General features: G+C 43.6%; 1 protein-coding gene across 3 annotated transcripts; it reads right to left on the bottom strand.

Moving 5' to 3' along the window:
- Positions 1-386: 386 nt before the first annotated feature.
- On the bottom strand, positions 387-21,157 carry LOC109899793 (uncharacterized). 3 transcript variants are annotated; one of them, XM_020495343.2, is made up of 14 exons: positions 20,719-21,093; positions 18,294-18,356; positions 16,777-16,951; positions 16,249-16,291; positions 7,998-8,041; positions 7,830-7,883; positions 7,036-7,075; positions 6,771-6,827; positions 6,370-6,462; positions 5,962-6,170; positions 3,508-4,379; positions 2,806-3,456; positions 1,596-1,683; positions 387-1,017 (listed from the first exon to the last, which is right to left on the bottom strand). In XM_020495343.2, exons 1-14 carry the CDS (start codon positions 20,797-20,799, stop codon positions 929-931), a joined length of 2,559 nt encoding a protein of 852 aa, XP_020350932.2. In that variant the 5' UTR covers positions 20,800-21,093; the 3' UTR covers positions 387-928. The 3 variants fall into 3 exon arrangements, with proteins under 3 accessions (XP_020350932.2, XP_031679958.1, XP_020350925.2); XM_031824098.1 differs by having other exon boundaries at positions 2,806-4,379; positions 20,719-21,092; XM_020495336.2 differs by lacking the exon at positions 18,294-18,356 and having other exon boundaries at positions 2,806-4,379; positions 20,719-21,157.
- Positions 21,158-21,805: the final 648 nt, after the last annotated feature.

Below are 21,805 nucleotides of genomic sequence, written 5' to 3'. Positions count from 1 at the left end.
TATATCCTCCCATGTTTACTCCCACCAGTTCAGATAGTCAAGCCTTCATGGTTTCATATGGGAGGTGGAGTCAAGAATAGTATTGGTAGCGAGTGCCTGAAGTATCCTGGCTGTAGTAGGGTGACTATTGGTCGCTGCTACATCTCATGATGAGCAAGCAGTGAGAGAAACACAACGTACTGCATCTCTGATTCAGATTAGTTGGGTTAAATGTGGAAGACACATTTCAGTTGTACAACTGACTAGGTATCCTCTCTTTTCCTCCCCCTTTTCCAATGTTTGACAAGTGAAGTGTTGCCCAAATATATATAGGCCACGTTTCAGTTCGACTATCACGGTTTTGATTGGTTTCCTTTTTGAAATAAAACACTTGATTTCAGTGCAAATAAAATGTTTATTAAAATCACTTTATTGATTCTCTTCATTTATAAAACATTTCTTTTTAACATTCATAAATAACGGCTTTCACAAAAGGCACAGCACTAGCATGGATTAATGACTGTCAACAGAAACACTGGACACGAGACAGTCTACACAATCAAAACCGAAGGGTTGAGTTCCTGTCCGACTACACTGAAGACTCATGCCAGATCTTACAACGCCTGGACAAGTATTTAAACATGTCAGCTAACCACATTGTCTGGCACACAACTGTTGGTTGAGGCAATGCCTGCGCATCAGGTGAGGAAACTTGATCTGTGTGTTAAATATGCCTACGGGGCAATGCGTTTAACCAACAGAAGTCAACGTTGAACTCTTGAAGCACTAGTGTGACGTCGAAGTGGGTGTGGTCAGAATGCCACCTGATTTCATGATGTCATTCACAATAACAGTCTATCTGTTGACTGTACCTTCAGTGGCTCAATATGTTTGTGTGACTCATGTAAATAATAGTTCCCGGAGTCCATTTCCCCGAGGGTCCTGTTCGTCAGCTCTTATCTCTGTCAGGGGAGTCGACGTCGTCATCAGCGTAGCCACTACTGTCTGATTGCATGCTGTCCCCCCGAACCACCAGACCTACAGAAAGAAAACGTCAGGTCTACACACAGACAGCCATACTCTCCTCATGGCTTTAACACAGGCCTACAGTACATCCCTGAATTGAGGGTCAACCTGCCCATACTTTCCTTCACATTTCCAGTTAGCTGACGTTCTCAATGGAACAACAATCATTCTTACGAGAGAAAGTGTGGCTACAAGTTGTGAACACACCTTTCTTCACACATACGTATGGGCACACAGAAACTCATTTGCAGGTAATGTAACACCACTGCCCATTTCAGCTACAGTATCAACCACATTCACTTCAAAACTGTCATTTGAAAAGGGTGTGTGTTCCTGTGAGATTACACCAAAGTCCCAGTCGGTAATTTGACTGCTCTGAATCACACTAGTCAGTCATCTTTCTCTAAAAACAACTAGTTTGGTCGTAAAATCTATTTTTAAAAATATAATAAAGGATTCTCCTTTGGGGACAGCCGAGGAACCGTTTTAGGGTCTTTGTTTTCCCCAAGAGTGTAGTGAGCCGATATAGAGACTGTTAATATCACTAGGTATCAGCTGACTATGACCACATATCAAGACTATGAACTCACCTTTGTTTTGATTGACAGTGGACCGGGACAAAGATGTCGACCTTATAGTTTCTTGCTGTCCGAAGTCTTCCTCCCCTGCGCTCTGTACCTATTGGAAAACAGGTAGTCAGGAAAAACTCCTGGCCCAAGTATGCATAGTCACTTCACCCCTACGTACATGTACAAATCACCTTGAGTAACCTGTACCCCCGCACATTGACTCAGTACCCCCTGTATATAGTCTCATTACTAACCTGTACCCCCGCGCACTGACTCGGTACCGGTACCCCCTGTATATAGCCTCATTACTAACCTGTACCCCCGCGCACTGACTCTGTACCGGTACCCCCTGTATATAGCCTCATTACTAACCTGTACCCCCGCGCACTGACTCTGTACCGGTACCCCCTGTATATAGCCTCATTACTAACCTGTACCCCCGCGCACTGACTCGGTACCCCCTGTATATAGCCTCACTACTAACCTGTACCCCTGCGCACTGACTCGGTACCCCCTGTATATAGCCTCACTACTAACCTGTACCACCGCGCACTGACTTGGTACCCCCTGTATATAGCCTCACTACTAACCTGTACCCCTGCGCACTGACTCGGTACCCCCTGTATATAGCCTCACTACTAACCTGTACCCCCGCGCACTGACTTGGTACCCCCTGTATATAGCCTCACTACTAACCTGTACCCCTGCGCACTGACTCGGTACCCCCTGTATATAGCCTCACTACTAACCTGTACCCCCGCGCACTGACTTGGTACCCCCTGTATATAGCCTCACTACTAACCTGTACCCCCGCGCACTGACTTGGTACCCCCTGTATATAGCCTCACTACTAACCTGTACCCCTGCGCACTGACTCGGTACCCCCTGTATATTGCCTCACTACTAACCTGTACCCCTGCGCACTGACTCGGTACCCCCTGTATATTGCCTCATTGTTATTTTATGTTACTTTTTATGATTATTTTTTTATTTGGTAAATATTTTCTTCTTCTTGAACTGCACTGTTGGTTAAGGGCTTGTAAGTAAGCATTTCACTAAAGTCTACACTTGTTGTATTCGGTGCATTTGACAAAGTTCGATTTGATTTGAGTCAGGCAGGCAAGGATGGATAATGGATTACACCAGATAGATGTGTGTATCAGCCCTAGGAACTCAGAGACCGGAGTACAGCGCGCCATATAGGTCAATCCAAAACAGTTCTGTCACTTACCTCCTCCAGCTCAAAGGAGTTGGCCTGTTGAATAGTGTGGGAGACCTGCCCCTGGAGTGGTGTTGGTTTCAGAGGACTCAGGTACCTCTTGTTCCTCCATACACCTGGATAATACTGGGCTGCTGGAGGCTCCACTGTGGTCCCACCACTGGCAGGGAGAATCATCTCAGGTGCATCTGTGTCTAAAGAACTAGGTGGTGTCACATCAGTAACAGTGATAAGACAAGGGGACTTCCTGCAACTAAGGAGCTCTATAGACACGAACGTTGACACAACCCGTGTTCCAGTTTCTCCAAAACTAGACTCCACCTTAGACATGGGAGTTACTGTGACCTCTAAACTCTTGGCTGAGTTACTGGTAGTTAAGAAATCATCCTCCCTGGGTTTGTGTAGTCCGTCCGATGTGGTGAAGGATCGGTCAGATCTGAAGTTCTCAGAGGACAAAATGTCCTCCGCCTGTGTGTTACTCTTCCACTGTTGTAGTTGACTGCTGTACGGAGCCTGGTGAACACACTCAACGATCTGAGGACGGGTGATGTCACGGGTAACCTTGGCGACCGGTGCCACTACTGTTGCCCAGCCTGTGATGTCATGGTTAACCTTGGTGACCGGTGCCACTACTGTTGCCCAGCCTGTGATGTCATGGGTAACCTTGTCGACCGGTGCCACTACTGTTGCCCAGCCTGTGATGTCATGGGTAACCTTGGCGACCGGTGCCACTACTGTTGCCCAGCCTGTGGGATGAATTGTGTTTTGAGTTTCTCCAACTTCACAAGTCGGTCTTGGAGTATTAAGGCCAAAGTCCAGCTTCTTCCTACTACTGGGCTCTCTTTGATGACCCGATTCTGAAAGTGATGATGCCCCAAGGTTGGGTGTTCTGTCAGAATGTCGCTCTCTCTCTAAATCAACTCCATCCCCATCTGATGACGATCCCTGCTCCAACTCCTTGTCCCTGACTGTGTCTCTATGTCCCGGTGTCTCTGTCTCTCTGTCCATGAACATATGTGTACCCACAGCACACGTTTTGTTACTATCCCCAGTGTCCATATCCTGTACATCTGAAAACAACCCCTGCTCCCCCTCCCTGTCTCTATGTCCCTGTGTCTCTGTCTCTCTATCTCTATCTCTCACCATCGTGTCCACAGCAGCACTCGTCTCATTACTGTCCCCTGTATCCTGATTATCCTCCATGTCTCTGGATAAAGGCTCTGCTTTGGTGTTCTCCAGGACCAGACCCACCAAGTCAGGAAGGCTGCTTCTCTTCCTGGGTGCCGACCCAGGCCCGGGGGAGAGTCCTGGTCTGGGGCAGGCAGAGTCCGACCCCAGCCGGGCAGAAGCCCCAGAGCCAGTATACAGGCACATCTTAGAAACCGTATCCTTGAGTCGTTCCACTGGAGACCTCGGTTCGCTGCGGACACTTCCCATGAAGCGGCGTCCGATCTGCCCGTCAGCGGTGGGGGAGAAGCTGAACTCAGGAGGGGCGAGCTTCTGGAGGGGCGTGCGGGACACGTGTGAGTAGAGGGAGTAGAAGGCGTTGGCCATGGCTGTCAGCACCTCTACCTGCCTGAAACGGCCTGCAGGGGGGAAGACACGTTCAGAGAAAGGAACCGTTTGTTTGGAATGCTGCCCAACACAGAGGACAATGAGAGTATTGTACTGTTTGGAATACTGCCTGCCTAACACAGAGGACAGAGTATTGTACTGTTTGGAATGCTGCCCAACACAGAGAACAATGGGAGATGTGAATTGTTGATAGAAAAGTCGGAGTGTGGGGAAAACTCAATCTGAATGGCTGGGCCCGGTTCCCAGTGGGTGGGCCTATGCCCTCCCAGGCCCACCCATGGCTGCGCCCCTGCCCAGTCATGTGAAATCCATAGATTAGGGCCTAATGAATTTATTTCAATTGACTGATTTCCTTATATGAACTGTAACTCAGTAAAATTGTTGAAATTGTTGTATGTTGTGTTTATTTTTTGTTCAGTATAAATGAGATACAGTGGCTTGTGAAGGTATTCACCCCCCTGGGCATTTCTCCTTTTTTGTTGCCTTACAACCTGGAATTAAAATAGATTTTTTTGGGGGGGGGGTTTTATCATTTGATTTACACAACATGCCTACAACTTTGAAGATGCAAAATATGTTTTTATTGTGAAACAAACAAGAAATAAGACAAAAAAAACAGAAAACGTGGACATGCATAACTATCCCCCCCCCCCCCCCAAAAAAAGTGGTGTTGCAGACTCTGGGGCCTTTCAGAACAGGTGTATACAGTATATACTGAGATCATGTGACAGATCATGTGACACTTAAATAAAGTCCACCTGTGTGCAATCTAACTAATTGTGTGACTTCTGAAGGTAATTGGCAGCACCAAATGTTATTTAGGGGCTTCATAGCAGAGGGGGTGAATACATATGCACCCACCCCATTTCCATTTTTAATTGTGTTAAGTCTTTTTTTTTCATTTCACTTCACCAATTTGGACTATTTTGTGTATGTCCATTACATGAAATCCAAATTAAAATCCATTTAAATTCCAGGTTGTAACGCAACAAAATAGGAAAAAACGCCAAGGGGGTGAATACTTTTGCAAGGCACTGTATTTCTGAATTCAATTTCAATAAATTAGCTAAACTTTCTAAAAACATGTTTTCACTTTGTTATTATGTGGGGTATTGTGATGTCATTATGGGGTATTGTGATGTCATTATGGGGTATTGTGATGTCATTATGGGGTATTGTGATGTCATTATGGGGTATTGTGATGTCATTATGGGGTATTGTGATGTCATTATGGGTGAGTCAATTTAAATTGAGGATGTAACAACAAAAAGGTGGAATAAGTGAAGAGGTGTGTAAACATTCTGAAGGCCCTGTATACTACACTGAGTTATATAGACACTATCAGTCTGTAGATGTAGTTGTCTATTGTACACTTTGATTTAGTGATTCAACTGTTTCAACTGCATGAAAAGTGCTACATAACTACAGTTACTACGTAAATGAAGCTGAGTGCTACATAACTACAGTTATTATGTAAATTATAGCTGAGTCATATTCAGACACTATCTATATCTTGGCTGTGGGTGTTGCATGATGGTGATGACCACAGTAGTGTGGGTGGGAGTCCCACACAATGGTGTGTGTTTGTCTTACTGGCCAGGGAGAGTCCTGGGTCCTCCTGTCGGAGCCGGTGCAGTTGGGACTGAAGAAAGAGGCGGAGGTTGATGCCGTGGGCATGGGAGGGGAAGTTGATGAAACGGATAGGTATACGGGCCGTGACCTCAGGCTCATCACAACCAAACCCTAACTGGTACAGAGTCTCCTCTGCATCCTCCGCACACATCTGCAGGGCCTCCGACACACTAGGGTGTGTGTGTGTGTGTAAGTGATGAGTCAGAGAGACAGATAGAAGAAGAGAGAGGGGATGGGGACGGAGATATAGAGGAAGAGAGGAGAGAGAGAGTTACTGACTGCACTTCAGTTGAAACATTCTTCTGTGACGTTGTACTGGATCTGTTAGACTGTGAAACATCAGGTTGAGAGTGGTTGGTCCCAACTCGCCTCGAGGCTTTACTGGTGCTTTTGGAGAGCCCACTGGAGGCCAGACTGTGACCCAGGTGGAGAAGGGGCAGAGCCAGTCTCTGGCGGGGAGTACTGCAGATACAGAACAGGAGAACAGGAATCAAAGACAAACACCTATGACAGGCAAGAATAAACAATGGACAAAACAAACCAGAAAGATTCTAATAACTTTGTAATAGTAGTTGATGCATGCTATTATTTATTATTATGCCTGTATTAAACAGAAGTCATTTCTTAATGTACCTGTATTTAAAATGTACTAGTAGCTTGGGGAAAAAAATTCATTAAAAAACAACAACTCCAGACTATAAATTTAGCCTGCCATGTGTAGTACTTTGTAAATTTGACAGATTTACTGTGGGTGGCCAGTGGCCACTGACCTGGTGGTGACTCCTCTGTGAGGATGTTTGGGTGGAGGAAACAGCAGTGGGCAGCTGCTACACAGGCACCATTTAGCCAGCAGACACCATTTAGCCAGCAGACACCATTTAGCCAGCAGGCACCACCATTGGGAGATAAAAGCAGGTCAACTTACATCTCTTCAACCATACTTGACTAAACTATAACCTCCCTCTAAAACAGGAAAGACATTGAAGACAGAATGTATGTAATTAAACCGCATATTCTGGTTAAATATGGTCTTACCTCAGTTCTGAGACTCCTTCCTCAACATTTAATACTGTAGCTGTAAAATATTAAAGAAAAGTAACGTTTAAGTGAAAAGAAAACACTGGTGTGTGTTTTCCCCCAGAAGATTTGGTACATTTCCTCTGTGACATGTGTCCCTTTGTGTTGTGACTAGACTTCAGTGAGCGATGGCTTGTCTCTTTTCAGACACGCCCTCATCTTTGCTTTATATAAAAATCGGGCCAGTCTTAGGGAGAGTCAGTCAGCAGCTAAATAACATGCACCAGCATGTCAGACACTCAATTAAAAAGAGGTGAAGGCTGAAGGTTAGATGCTACAATGAGCCTATTGTTTTGTTTCAGTGGAACTACATGTCGTTGATGTACTAGCAGTGGAGAAGCAGTCCTATGCCATGAGAACGGTGTATCTCACTAACATTGCACAGACCTGTACCCTGGATGTATTAAATGGCAAAATAATGAAAGCCTTCCACTAGACAAAACAGGTCTAATGGGACTTCACAAGGTAACACACATAAACAGACCATCCGTCTCCAAAACATTCATGATGCTCTCCTAATTTTCCTACAAAACTATTTCCTGCTTTGATTATTTCCTATGGTATGTTTTTATCTCGGTGTGTGTGTGTGTGTGTGTGTGTGTGTGTGTGTGTGTGTGTGTGTGTGTGTGTGTGTGTGTGTGTGTGTCTGTGTGTGTGTGTGTGGCTGTATGTGTGTGTGTGTGTGTCTGTGTGTCTGTGCGCGCCTGCATGTAAATGTGTGCCAACAGGTTTATGTTCTCTTTCATCCTCACCCTCGGCCCCCAGACTCAGGTCATCTTCAAAACTTTTCGATTTCAGCAGAGACTCTGGAAGAACAGAGGAGACTAAAATCAGTGTTCTGTTGTGACCAGTAGGATATGACATCATTGCTCCATGCTGACAGTAGATTTCAGTGACGGTGGCTTTGTTGTCAGACTTACCAACAGTCAGATTATGTCTAGAGTTTTCTGAGTCCGTCTCCAGCCTAATGAGAAGACGTAGGTTACATGTTGTTACTAATCATAAAGTTTAAATTTAAAATTAAAAAATGAGACATACATCCCAAAACAAAAACCTTTATTTTTACATCACAGCCTGGTATGACAACTGCTCGGCATCCACCCGCAAGGCGCTACAGAGGGTAGTGTGTACGGCCCAGTACATCACATGGGCCAAGCTTCCTGCCATCCAGGACCTCTATACCAGGTGGAGTCAGAGGAAGGCCCTAAACATTTTTCAAAGACTCCAGCCACCCTAGTTATAGACTGTTCTCTCTGCTACCGCACGGCAAAGCTATAAGACCCCTGAACAGCCAATCAAATGGCTACCCAGACTATTTACATTGCCCCCCCCCCCTCCCGGAACGCTGCTCCTCCGCTCTGTTATTATCTATGCATATTCATTTTGATAACTCTACCTACATGTAAATATTACCTCAACCCCCTGTATAGAGCCTCCACATTGACTCTGTACCAGTACCCCCTGTATATAGTCTCCACATTGACTCTGTACCGGTACCCCCTGTATAGAGCCTCCACATTGACTCTGTACCGGTACCCCCTGTATATAGCCTCCACATTGACTCTGTACTGGTACCCCCTGTATATAGCCTCCACATTGACTCTGTACAGGTACCCCCTGTATATAGTCTCCACATTGACTCTGTACCAGTACCCCCTGTATATAGCCTCCACATTGACTCTGTACAGGTACCCCCTGTATATAGCCTCCACATTGACTCTGTACAGGTACCCCCTGTATATAGCCTCCACATTGACTCTGTACTGGTACCCCCTGTATATAGCCTCCACATTGACTCTGTACCAGTACCCCCCTGTATATAGCCTCCACATTGACTCTGTACTGGTACCCCCTGTATATAGCCTCCACATTGACTCTGTACCAGTACCCCCCTGTATATAGCCTCCACATTGACTCTGTACTGGTACCCCCTGTATATAGCCTCCACATTGACTCTGTACCAGTACCCCCCTGTATATAGCCTCCACATTGACTCTGTACCAGTACCCCCTGTATATAGCCTCCACATTGACTCTGTACCAGTACCCCCCTGTATATAGCCTCCACATTGACTCTGTACCAGTACCCCCTGTATATAGTCTCCACATTGACTCTGTACCGGTACCCCCTGTATAGAGCCTCCACATTGACTCTGTACCGGTACCCCCTGTATATAGCCTCCACATTGACTCTGTACTGGTACCCCCTGTATATAGCCTCCACATTGACTCTGTACAGGTACCCCCTGTATATAGTCTCCACATTGACTCTGTACCAGTACCCCCTGTATATAGCCTCCACATTGACTCTGTACAGGTACCCCCTGTATATAGCCTCCACATTGACTCTGTACTGGTACCCCCTGTATATAGCCTCCACATTGACTCTGTACCAGTACCCCCCTGTATATAGCCTCCACATTGACTCTGTACTGGTACCCCCTGTATATAGCCTCCACATTGACTCTGTACTGGTACCCCCTGTATATAGCCTCCACATTGACTCTGTACCAGTACCCCCCTGTATATAGCCTCCACATTGACTCTGTACTGGTACCCCCTGTATATAGCCTCCACATTGACTCTGTACCAGTACCCCCCTGTATATAGCCTCCACATTGACTCTGTACCAGTACCCCCTGTATATAGCCTCCACATTGACTCTGTACCAGTACCCCCTGTATATAGCCTCCACATTGACTCTGTACCAGTACCCCCTGTATATAGCCTCCACATTGACTCTGTACCAGTACCCCCTGTATATAGCCTCCACATTGACTCTGTACCGGTACCCCCTGTATATAGCCTCCACATTGTTATTTACTGCTGCTCTTTAATTATTTGTTATTCTTATCTCTTACCTTTTTTTTTTTTTAATAGGTATTTTCTTAAAACGGCATTGTTGGTTAAGGGCTTGTTAGTAAGCATTTCACTGTTGGTCGTATTCCTGTTGTATTCAGCATTTCACTGTTGGTCGTATTCCTGTTGTATTCAGCATTTCACTGTTGGTCGTATTCCTGTTGTATTCGGTGTATGTGACAAATAAAATAACATTTGATTTGCTTTATTCCATCATTGGTTACTCTGAGAGTTCCTCATATTGACGTCGGTTGCGGCCCCAGGCCCCATGGTGCCGTTTTGTCAGAAACACAATACAATGGCACAGAGGTTTCACACAACACAATGCCACAGATGTTTCAAGTTTTTAGGGAGTGTGCAATTGGCAAGCTGACTGCAGGAATGTCCACCAGAGATGTTTCCAGAGAATTTCCTTTCTCTACCATAAGCCCCCTTCAACATCGTTTTTGAGAATTTGACAGTATGGCCAACCGGCCTCACAACCGCATGTGTGGGCGAGCGGTTTCCTGATGTCAAAGTTGTGTTCCAATTCCTGCCAATATCCAGCAACTTCACACAGCCATTGAAAAGATGGAACAACATTCCACAGGCCACAATAAACAGCCTGATCAACTCTATGCGTAGGAGATGTCATGCTGCATGAGGCAAATGGTGGTCGCACCAGATACTGACTGGTTTTCTGTTTCCACGCCCCTACCTTTTCTCTAAAGTACATGTGACCAACAGATGCATATCTGTATTCCCAGTCATGTGAAATCCATAGATTAGGGTCTAATTAATTTATTTAAATTGGCTGATTTCTTTATATGAAGTGTAACTCAGTAAAATCTTTGAAATTGTTGAATGTTGTGTTTATATTTTTGTTCAGTATATCTTTAAGCCTTTGTCTGGGGAAAAATGTCATCCATAACTGTTATAGGGGTCTACTGTCCTCCCCCGGCTAACGTTTGCGCACTCGATGAGGAAACTAGTTTTTTATTTTTATTTTACTAAAATCAGAAGTTATTATCCTGTGTGACCTAAATTATGATTTGGGAAATGCAGACAAATCTAAACCTAACCCAGATGACTAAACCCACACTGCCCAACCCTAAAGATCCTTCAAAATCAACTCTGATTGTTCTTATTTTAACCGATACACCAGATCAATATGTTTCTACTGGTGTCTTCACCCAGGACAGTGACTATTGCCCAGTTTTTGTGGGCTCGCTATGTTGATTACGCATATCTGCTGTCCTGCGCCTGACTCTCTACACCAGCTACACACTGGACCATTACATTGGATCAAGGCCAGGAACAGAAGCTTAAGCCCAGACGGACAAGCTTTTAATCAACTGAGGTATCATTATGTAAAAACTTTTTTTATTTTTTATTATCAGAAAAGGCGAAATCTGATTATTATGTAACCACTCTTTCAGATTGTAATGGGAACCCGGCTAAATGTAGACTATTTACAGAAAAACAAGTCCTGAATGCCTTGGTAGCAATAGACAACAACAAATCCACAGGAACCGACCAATTGTATCCCAGTCTACTTAAAGTATGCAGCACCATCATTGTTGGCTCAATAACCCACCATTTTTTCATTTAACATTATTATCAGGAAATATTCAAAAAGTATAGAAATCATCTCTTGTGTTGCCACTCCATACACACGGAGATAGTAGAGATCATACTTATCACCCCATTTCAACACTTCCTTGTTTGGCTAAGATTCTAGAATCCTTGGTAAATGCACAATTTTGCACCTTTAAAAAAAAAAAATTGTATTTTGAATGTAAACCAATCAGGGTTTAGTCGTGGGCATCCAATCGGGGTTTAGTCCTGGGCAGAGCACTATTACAGCAACCACTTCAGTTGTTAATGATCTTTGTTAATGCTTTAAACAATAAAATGAAATGTGATGCTTCGTTTGTGGACCTGTCAAAAGCTTTTGATACTGTTGATCATGCTGTTTAATTGAATAAGTTGTCCTCGATAGGCCTGAGTTCAGACACCTGATTGATGGGGTTAAGTCTGAATAAACGGTATAACAGGTGTTCCACAGGGGTCCATCTTGGGACCTGTTAACTATTTATATAAAACACCATTGGTCTATCTATTAAAAATTGTAAGGCGGATATACAGTGCATTGGGAAAGTATTCAGACCCCTTGACTTTTATTACATTTTGTTACGTTACATCCTTGTTCTAAAATGTGTTTTTTTCCCCCTCGTCCATCTACACACAATACCCCATAACAAAGTGAAAACAGCATTTTAGAAATTTCAGCAAATGTGTGTGTGTGTGTGTGTGTGTATATATATATATTTATTTATTTATTTATTGCTTATTTACATGAGTATTCAGACCCTTTGCTATGAGACTTGAAATTGAGCTCAGGTGCATCCTGTTTCTATCCTTGAGATGTTTCTACAACTTGATCGGAGTTCACCAGTGGGAAATTCAATTGACTGGACATGATTTGGAAAGGCACACACCTGTCAATATAAGTTTCCCCAGTTGAGAGTACATGTCAGAGCAAAAACCAAGCCATGAGGTCGAGAAATTGTCTGTAAAGCTCCGAGACAGGATTGTATCGAAGTGGTGGCAGCCTCATGCTGTGGGGATATTTTTCCGCAGCAGGGACTGGGAGACTAGTCAGGATCGAGGGAAAGATGGAGAGCGGAGCAGCGAAATCTTTGATGAAAACCTTCTCCAGAGCGCTCAGGACCTCAGACTGGGGCGAAGGTTCACCTTCCAACAGGACAACGACCATAAGCACACAGCCAAGACAATGCAGGAGTGGCTTCGGGACAAGTCTCTGAATGTACTTGAATGGCCCAGCCAGAGCCCGGACTTGAACCCGATCTAACATCTCTGGAGAGACCTGAAAATAGCTCTGCAGAAATGCTCCACATCCAACACTGTCACGCCCTGACCTGAGATCCCTGTTTTCTTTATATTTGGTTAGGTCAGGGTGTGACTAGGGTGGGTACGCTAGTTTTAGGATTGTCTAGGGGTTTTGTATGTCTAGGTGATTTGTATGTTTATGGTGGCCTGATATGGTTCCCAATCAGAGGCAGCTGTTTATCGTTGTCTCTGATTGGGGATCATATTTAGGTAGCCATTTCCCTTTGGTGTTTGTGGGATCTTGTCTATGTGTAGTTGCCTGTCCGCACTCTTTTGTATTGTGTCACGTGGCATTGTGAAATTTGGGTTCGTTTGATCAGAGTTTATTCTTTAAATAATAAGAATGTACGCATACCACACTGCACCTTGGTCCGATCCTTATAACGAATGTGACAAACATGACAGAGCTTGAGAGGATCTGCAGAGAAGAATGGAACAAACTCCCCAAATACAGGTCAAGCTTGTAGCTTCATACCCAAGAAGACTCGAGGCTGTAATCTCTGCCAAAGGTGCTTCAACAAAGTACTGAGTAAAGGGTCTGAATACTTAAGTAAATGTGATATTTCATATATTTTTTTGTTTTATCCTGTTTTTGCTTTGTCGTTATGGGTTGTTGTATGTAAATTGATGAGGGGGAAAAACTATTTAATCAATTTAGCATAAGGCTGTAACCTAACAAAATTAGGAAAAGGTCAAGAGGTCCAATAACTTTCCGAGGTTACTATATACAGTACCAGTCAAAAGTTTGGACACACCTACTCGTTCCAGGGTTTCTATTTATTTACTATTTTCTACATTGTAGAATAATAGTGAAGACATCAACTATGAAATAACACATATGGAATTATGTGTTAAATCAAAATATATTTTATATTTGAGATTCTTCAAAGTAGCCACCCTTTGCCTTGATGACAGCTTTGCACACTCGTGGCATTCTCTCAACCAGCTTCATGAGGTAGTCACCTGGAATGCATTTCAATTAACAGGTGTGCCATGTTAAAAGTTCATTTGTGGAATTTCTTTCCTTCTTAATGCGTTTGAGCCAATCAGATGTGTTGTGACAAGGTAGGGGTGGTATACAGAAGACAGCCCTATTTGGTAAAAGACCAAGTCCTTATTATGGCAAGAACAGCTCAAAAAAAGCAAAGAGAAATGACAGTCCATCATTACTTTAAGACATGAAGGTCAGTCAATATGGAACATTTCAAGAACTTTGAAAGTTTCTTTAATTGCAGTCGCAAAAACCATCAAGCGCTATGAAGAAACTGGCTCTCTATGAAAGGAAGACCCAGAGTTACCTCTGCTGCAGAGGATCAGATTGCAGCCCAAATAAATGCTTCACAGAGTTCAAGTAACAGACTCAACATCAACTGTGTGAATCACACCTTCATGGTCAAATTGCTGAAGAAAATAAACCACTACCAAAGGACACCAATAATAAGAGGAGGCTTGATTGGGCCAAGAAACACGAGCAATGGACATTAGACCGGTGGAAATCTGTCTTTTGGTCTGAGTCCAAATTTGAGATTTTTGGTTCCAACTGCCATGTCTTTGTGAGACACAGGGTAGTTGAACGGATGACCTCCACATGTGTGGTTCCCACCGTGAAACATGGAGGAGGAGGTGTGATGGTGCTTTGCTGGTGACACAGTCAGTGATTTATTTAGAATTCAAGGCACACTTAACCAGCATGGCTACCACAGCATTCTGCAGCGATACATCATCCCATCTGGTTTGCGCTAGGTGGGAAGATCATTTGTTTTTCAACAGGAAAAACATACCCAAAACATACCTCTAGGCTGTGTAAGGGCTATTTGACCAAGGAGAGTGATGGAGTGCTGCATCAGATGACCTGGCCTCCACAATCACATGTCGGAACTCCTTCAAAACTGTTGGAAAAGCATTCCTCATGAAGCTGGTTGAGAGATTGCCAAGAGTGTACAAAGCTGTCATCAAGGCAGGGTGGCTACTTTGAAGAATATAAAATATATTTGTTGAACACTTTTTGGGGTTACTACATGATTATGTTTTATTTCATAATTCTGATGTCTTCACTATTATTCTACAATGTAGAAATAGTAAATAAAGAAAAACCCTTGAATGAGATAATATATATATATATATTAACTGGCTATTTAGCCCCCGTGATGAGCTGCAGTCGGAATGATTAAATACTACTGTCTGTTAGATCGATTGTTAATGGTTGTTTAACCTTTGCCTTCTGTGTTAAACACATCCAGGTCAAACCAGACCTACTAGTATCTTTACTATACAGGGTCAGACCTACAGGGATCATCTCTAGCCAGCTATCCTCTCAGTCTGTCCAGCAGAGCTACAGGGATCATCTCTAGCCAGCTATCCTCTCAGTCTGTCCAGCAGAGCTACAGGGATCATCTCTAGCCAGCTATCCTCTCAGTCTGTCCAGCAGAGCTACAGGGATCATCTCTAGCCAGCTATCCTCTCAGTCTGTCCAGCAGAGCTACAGGGATCATCTCTAGCCAGCTATCCTCTCAGTCTGTCCAGCAGAGCTACAGGGATCATCTCTAGCCAGCTATCCTCTCAGTCTGTCCAGCAGAGCTACAGGGATCATCTCTAGCCAGCTATCCTCTCAGTCTGTCCAGCAGAGCTACAGGGATCATCTCTAGCCAGCTATCCTCTCAGTCTGTCCAGCAGAGCTACAGGGATCATCTCTAGCCAGCTATCCTCTCAGTCTGTCCAGCAGAGCTACAGCTTTTACAAGTTTGTTCACTTCCTACAGAGGAAATGCTCTCAAGCGGATTGTCAGATAGTGAAGTTAACCAGATGCTGTAAGAACACCCCCATTTCTTATCTCACTTTTATCTCACGCGTTTTCAGACTACTTGAGCAATTTGACTTACGCTCATGACATCATGTTGCCAATAGAGTCGCGACCAAGTCATCTATGATCATTGGTAATAATACATGAGTAATTACACAATACTTAAGTTTCCATCCAGTTATACAACAATTGCTTTTCTGTGCTAACATGGATTCTATTTTCTGTTAAACATAACTGGAGGAATCAACAGAACAAAACAGTACTATTCTACCAAATATGATGGAAACCTGGGACTATAAAACACAACACCAAAGTAAGTTTGGAAATAGAATGTCCAACAGTATAAATAGAACACAACTAGTTCTAGAACCAAGGTGTTTCGGGAAATGACTCAAGAATCCCCTTTGGGCCATGCCATTGACCTGTAACCATATCCTAAACAGAAAATATCTATTTTCGAGCACAACTTGATACTGACAATTCACATCTGTTACATTTCCCCCACACTGTGGGCGGTTTCCATCAACCTTTAGCTGCCACTGACGCATCATCCTTGCCTATTGAGCTCCTCTCTGAAGTTTTTCATTTCAAAGTCAAACCTTGCACGGCATGCTCACTCACCCACAGCCCAGCAGCCAGCTCTCAATCTTTCCTGCTGAGCATCCTGTGGAAACAGTAGATATAGAACAATCTTGGGTGAGCATTCAGCATTAAGACAATTAACACTTCACACGTTTTTTTTTGCTCTGTTCTGTCGCAAAGCTGTGATGCATCATGCAGAGGCCAGCCGTCCACATTTTGTGACTTATAAATATACCAGACTAAACAGGAGTTTTAGCCCCCTGCCTGTTGTTGTTCAATAGATATTATACAGTAATGCATCAATGTCGCAGCGGTCTAAGGCACTGCATCTCAGTGCAAGAGGCATCACTACAGTCCCTGGTTCGAATCCAGGCTGGATTACATCCGGCCGTGATTGGGAGTCCCATAGGTCAGCACACAATTGGCACAGCGTCGTCCGGGTTTGGCCGGGGGTAGGCCGTCATTGTAAATAACTGACGTGCTTAGTTAAATAAAGGAATGTTTATTTTTTTTTTAATGTCACTCAAAATGTACGCTCTTTATCGAACTACCAAAATGAGAACTGACCATCTGAGAAGACATCATCCTCTGATGCAGACTGGTGTGGAACAGACGGGTGGGTGGATGGAGGTCCCTGTGGATCTTGTTCTTTCAGGGTAGGCCACTGGCGACCGGTCTGGAACCAGGCCTGGCGCCTGGTTGTAGAAGACGGCCTCTCCATCAGATGAGGTGGGGAGGGGGGCTGCATGGGGACAACAAAAAGAGACACTGTTTTACAATATGCGTAACTCACTGTCACGACTTCCGCTCTAGTCGGTCCCTCTCCTTGTTCGGGCGGCGGTCGACGTCACCGGCCTTCTAGCCATCGCCGATCCACTTTTCATTTTCCATTTGTTTTGTCTTTGTCTTACACACCTGGTTTCTATTCCCCAATTACTTGTTCATTATTTAACCCACTGATCCCCCATGTTTGTTTGTGAGTAATTGTTTGTATGTAGTACGGTCCGTTTATGTGGGCTCTCTTTTTTGTATATGCTGAGTAAAGTACGTTTATTTACTCATATCTGCTGTCCTGCCCCTGACTCCATCTACACACAGACCTCATTACACTCACTCAACAGCTCACCAATTCATTGAATAGCCTACTTAAATAATGATCAACTGGTAGAACCCAAACAATGAAGTTAGTATTATACAATTTCATTAATAGACTTATTATTGATAATACTAGAAATTTCCAAACCATGGCCAGCTTAATGACATTTTCAGTGAAGATACTGGTGCCTCTCGGACATTTCAAGCAGGAACACATATTCACGGATTAATAATCTAGTACTGTTGGTTGGAAGTGGTTAGGAATTTATCACATGATTGGAATGAATAGTTGCTATTTCAAAATTGACACCACACACACACACTCACTCAAATTAATCTATAATTAGATAGAGTTTATTAATTTGACCAAAACAAGTACACATAAACAAGTACACATAAACAAGTACACATAAAACAAGCCATACATACACATTAGTTAAATTATAGAGGAAAACACAATAAAGTGTGGGACTTATTCCATTGTGATTGTCACGTCTACTCCAAATCCGACGGTCGACGTCACCGGTCTACTAACCGCCGGTCCTGGCAACCCATCACTCCGCACACCTGGCAACCCATCACTCCGCACACCTGGCAACCCATCACTCCGCACACCTGGCAACCCATCACTCCGCACACCTGGCAACCCATCACTCCGCACACCTGGCAACCCATCATTCCGCACACCTGGCAACCCATCATTCCGCACACCTGGCAACCCATCATTCCGCACACCTGGCAACCCATCATTCCGCACACCTGGCAACCCATCATTCCGCACACCTGGCAACCCATCATTCCGCACACCTGGCAACCCATCATTCCGCACACCTGGCAACCCATTATGAGGCACACCTGGACTCCCATCCCTCCCTGATTACTTCCCCTTTATCTAACACTCTTGTATCACTTGTTAGGTAGTATTGTTTCCTGTTTTTCCCATGTTTAGACCCTACATCTGTTTTTGTATTCACACTGATTAAACTCACCGACTGCACCTGCTTCCTGACTCCCTCCGTCTGCGTTACAGTGATCCTCTTCAGACAAGATGGCTAGGCAAGATCCACACGATTGAACACAGTATGGCCGCGTTTTATCAACATAAAAAACAAAGAAGAACATCAATCTCATTGCAGTTACGTCGTAGGCGACGTTCACATTGGCAAATAACACAAACATTTTGTTTTACTGTATTTTTTAAAGCTGCCCAGAGAGGACATTGTTTTAATGGTCAGAGGCAACTCATTCCACTCTGAGGCTCCAGTATACAAGACAGAACCTTTCGCAGCATTACTCCTGAACCTGTATAAACACACATTAGCAACACATGTTCTGTTGCTGTGGTTGTGTGCATCACGAACACAGGGAAAGTAACCAGTTAGATATCTGGGTGCAGAACCATAAATATTCCTGTAAACCAAATCCAGTCTAATCTGGGACACACTAATTAATCCAGACCATGTCTAATATGGGACACCCTAATTAATCCAGACCATGTCTAACCTAGAACACCCTAATTAATCAAAACCAGTCTAATCTGGGACACCCTAATTAAACTAAACCCAGTCTAATCTGGGAAACACTAATTAAACCAAACCCAGTCTAATCTGGGACACCCTAATTAATCCAAACCCAGTATAATCTGGGACACCCTAATTAATCCAGGCCCTATCTAACATGGGACACCCTAATTAATCCAGGCCATATCTAACATGGGACACCCTAATTAATCCAGGCCATATCTAACATGGGACACCCTAATTAATCCAGGCCCTATCTAACATGGGACACCCTAGCCTCAACAGGCAGCCAGTTTAGATCCTGAAAGCAGCTTCTGCTTATGTGGACTCACCTTCAACACCACCCTGATCATCTTATTCTGGGCTATCTGGAGCTTCCCCTTCATAAATTTAGATAAGACCCCAAATCAGGAAGTAGTAGCATAGTCAAAATGGCATTGAATGAGGGAAGTGGCTAGCACTCTCATGGAGTACTTATCAAGCAGCTTGGACTTTTTAGCCAAAACTTGGTGCTGGCAGTAACCTTCCCTAGCACTTTAGTGGCCATGCTCACACCCCCAAGCTTCCACCATGGATGCTTCCTGGGCAGCTAACAGAGGTTTTAGTAGTCAGCACCTCACTCCCTAACTACACTCTGATTTCAGAGGACCTACACAATTTAGGTCTGGACCCAAAAATAACTGCCTCGGGTTTCTCTACAGTAAATGCAGAGATCGCTTATTATATCCAAGCCATTTGCTAATGTTAGTAAACTCTGTGCTAAGTATGCTCTCCATCATAGTTTTACTTTTATGAGACACCAGAAGTGTAGAATGATCCGCAACAAAGGAAAGGAGAGCAAGAACAAGCATCTTTCATATTGTTTATATACAGTAAAAACCATAGAGGCCCAGACACACGCCCCTGCGGAACACCACAACTCATTGGTTTTGCCTGAGACAGTGAACCATTAACCTCTACCACTTGCTCCCTACCTGACAAGTAGGACTTTACCCAGCCTCGAGGGATACTGCTTAACCCCAGTGCCTCCAGTTTGGAGATTAGGAGACAGTGGTTAACTGTATCAAAGGCCTTCTGTAGGTCAAGCAGTACCATTCCACACAGATTTCCCTCAATCTCTTTCCTGATGAAGTCAATCAACTAAAGTAGACATGAATCAGTAGAGTATGTTTTTCTAAAAACCCAACTGAAAATCATACATTAGAATTTGTTTGTTGACATAGTCATACATTTGCTCATGAACAATTCTCTCCAGGATCATTGATATTATACTGAGGATAGATACTGTAATTCCCAGGGTCCGATTGTATCCCCTTCTTATATAGAGAAAAAGGGGGATATCTAGTCAGTTGTACAACTGAATATATTCAAATGAAATGTTTCTTCCGCATTTAACCCAAAACCTCTGAATCAGGGAGGTGCGGGTTAACTTTATCTTGCTTCGTGCCCTTAGGAAAGATGCATTGTTCAAGAGAGAGATTCACGATATGCATAATACAAGGAAAAACAGAACAAAACATTGATAATCATCGTAATAGTAACAAACTCACAAAATGCTTGCAATTATGTTAATGTTGACCAGAGCTGAAAAATCATAGCCTACATGACAATCACAGAAGTTCCCTCTGAGAAAAAAGTAAGTTATTTCATTTCTATAGCCTAACAACTGCCAATATCGGTAGAAATCTTTCAGTGCCCATCGTCAGTCTAACGTAAAATGTTATAAAACTTGATTGCACTGCCTATTTGCTCAAGCAAAAAACAAGGACATATTTAGAAAACATGGTTGAAAAACAAACCGCATGCAAATGCTGACACCAAACTACAGTATTTCAAGGACAAATGTTTTTTTTTTAAGTTACAAAAAAGAAGAAAATGTTAATTCCAAGCCTACCTTCACTGAAGCACCGCAGGTTTCAATTCTGGTTTCTCCCACTGCGCTCACCGGTCTCGAGTTGCATCTTGTTGTCAGCATAGCACTGCGTATTTCATCCAGGTTCTCTTCTGTTTTTCAGATGACAATTTACTGGAACGGTTCATCCTGGATAAATGTCTCAACCTTTATCAACACAACGCCTAGGCTACATGTTCGCGCCTCTCTTTCTCAAACCAATGTGTATAATATATACATCATTGCTGTCAACTCCTCTGACTGTCTCTTTACGCGCAAATTACAATACAAGGAAGGTAGAAAAGGAAGTTCGTGTGGTTTCAATTTAAGAAAAAAAAGAGCGTGTGAAACACTTGTGACATACATCCTCCCTGCGTAACAGAGGCCAAAAAACACTGTAGGGTAATAAAGAAGAGCTCACAGTATAGCCTCGTTTATACCTGGTGCTAACTCGCGTCCTTTGTCCTAATCATTTCCACATTCTGATTGTACATGATTAGATAGTGATTGGATCATATTGATCCGATTACGAAACGTACATGTTAACACAAGGTGTAAACGAGGCTAGTGATTGTGACGTGCACAGGTTATCTAGTATGTGCTGTATCCCTTCAAGTGCCATCCCTTGAAACTACTAACAATTTGGCAAAAATATTTTTTACTATAGGGAATCTACAGGTAACTGCCAAAATAATTGAAACACTTGAGTAAATGATGGATAAAAAATATATTGAAAGCAGGTGCTTCCGCACAAGTGTGCTTCCTGAATTCATGATGCAATGAACATCCCATCATGCTTAGGGTCATGTATAAAAATGCACAGGCCATTCTTTTGGTTACCATGGCTATGCCTCCATAGGATGACAATGCCCCCATCCACAGGGCACGAGTGGTCACTGAATGGTTTGATGAGCATGACAACAATGTAAATCATATGCCAAGGCATCTCACTCACCAGATCTCAACCCCATTGAAAACAATGTTTTCCACCACCATCAACAAAACTCCAATAGATGGAATTTGTCATGGAAGAACTGTGTCAGCATCCCTCCAACAGAGTTCCAGACACTTGTAGAATCTATACCAAGGT

This window comes from Oncorhynchus kisutch, linkage group LG1, assembly GCF_002021735.2.
Source record: "Oncorhynchus kisutch isolate 150728-3 linkage group LG1, Okis_V2, whole genome shotgun sequence".
Taxonomy (NCBI): Eukaryota; Metazoa; Chordata; class Actinopteri; order Salmoniformes; family Salmonidae; genus Oncorhynchus; species Oncorhynchus kisutch.
Note: the sequence above shows the minus strand (reverse complement) of the source record. Positions and strands in the feature narration are given on the sequence as shown.

Bases quoted from the DNA above. Each gene is read 5' to 3' on its own strand.
- LOC109899793 (XM_031824098.1), bottom strand. From the start codon at position 20,799: ATGCTGACAACAAGATGCAACTCGAGACCGGTGAGCGCAGTGGGAGAA. The intron at 16,952-18,293 runs GTGAGTTTAATC...GTCCCCATGCAG, and splicing joins TCAGGAAGCAGGTGCAGTCG to CCCCCCTCCCCACCTCATCT. The intron at 7,884-7,997 runs GTAAGTCTGACA...CTGTTCTTCCAG, and splicing joins TAGACATAATCTGACTGTTG to AGTCTCTGCTGAAATCGAAA.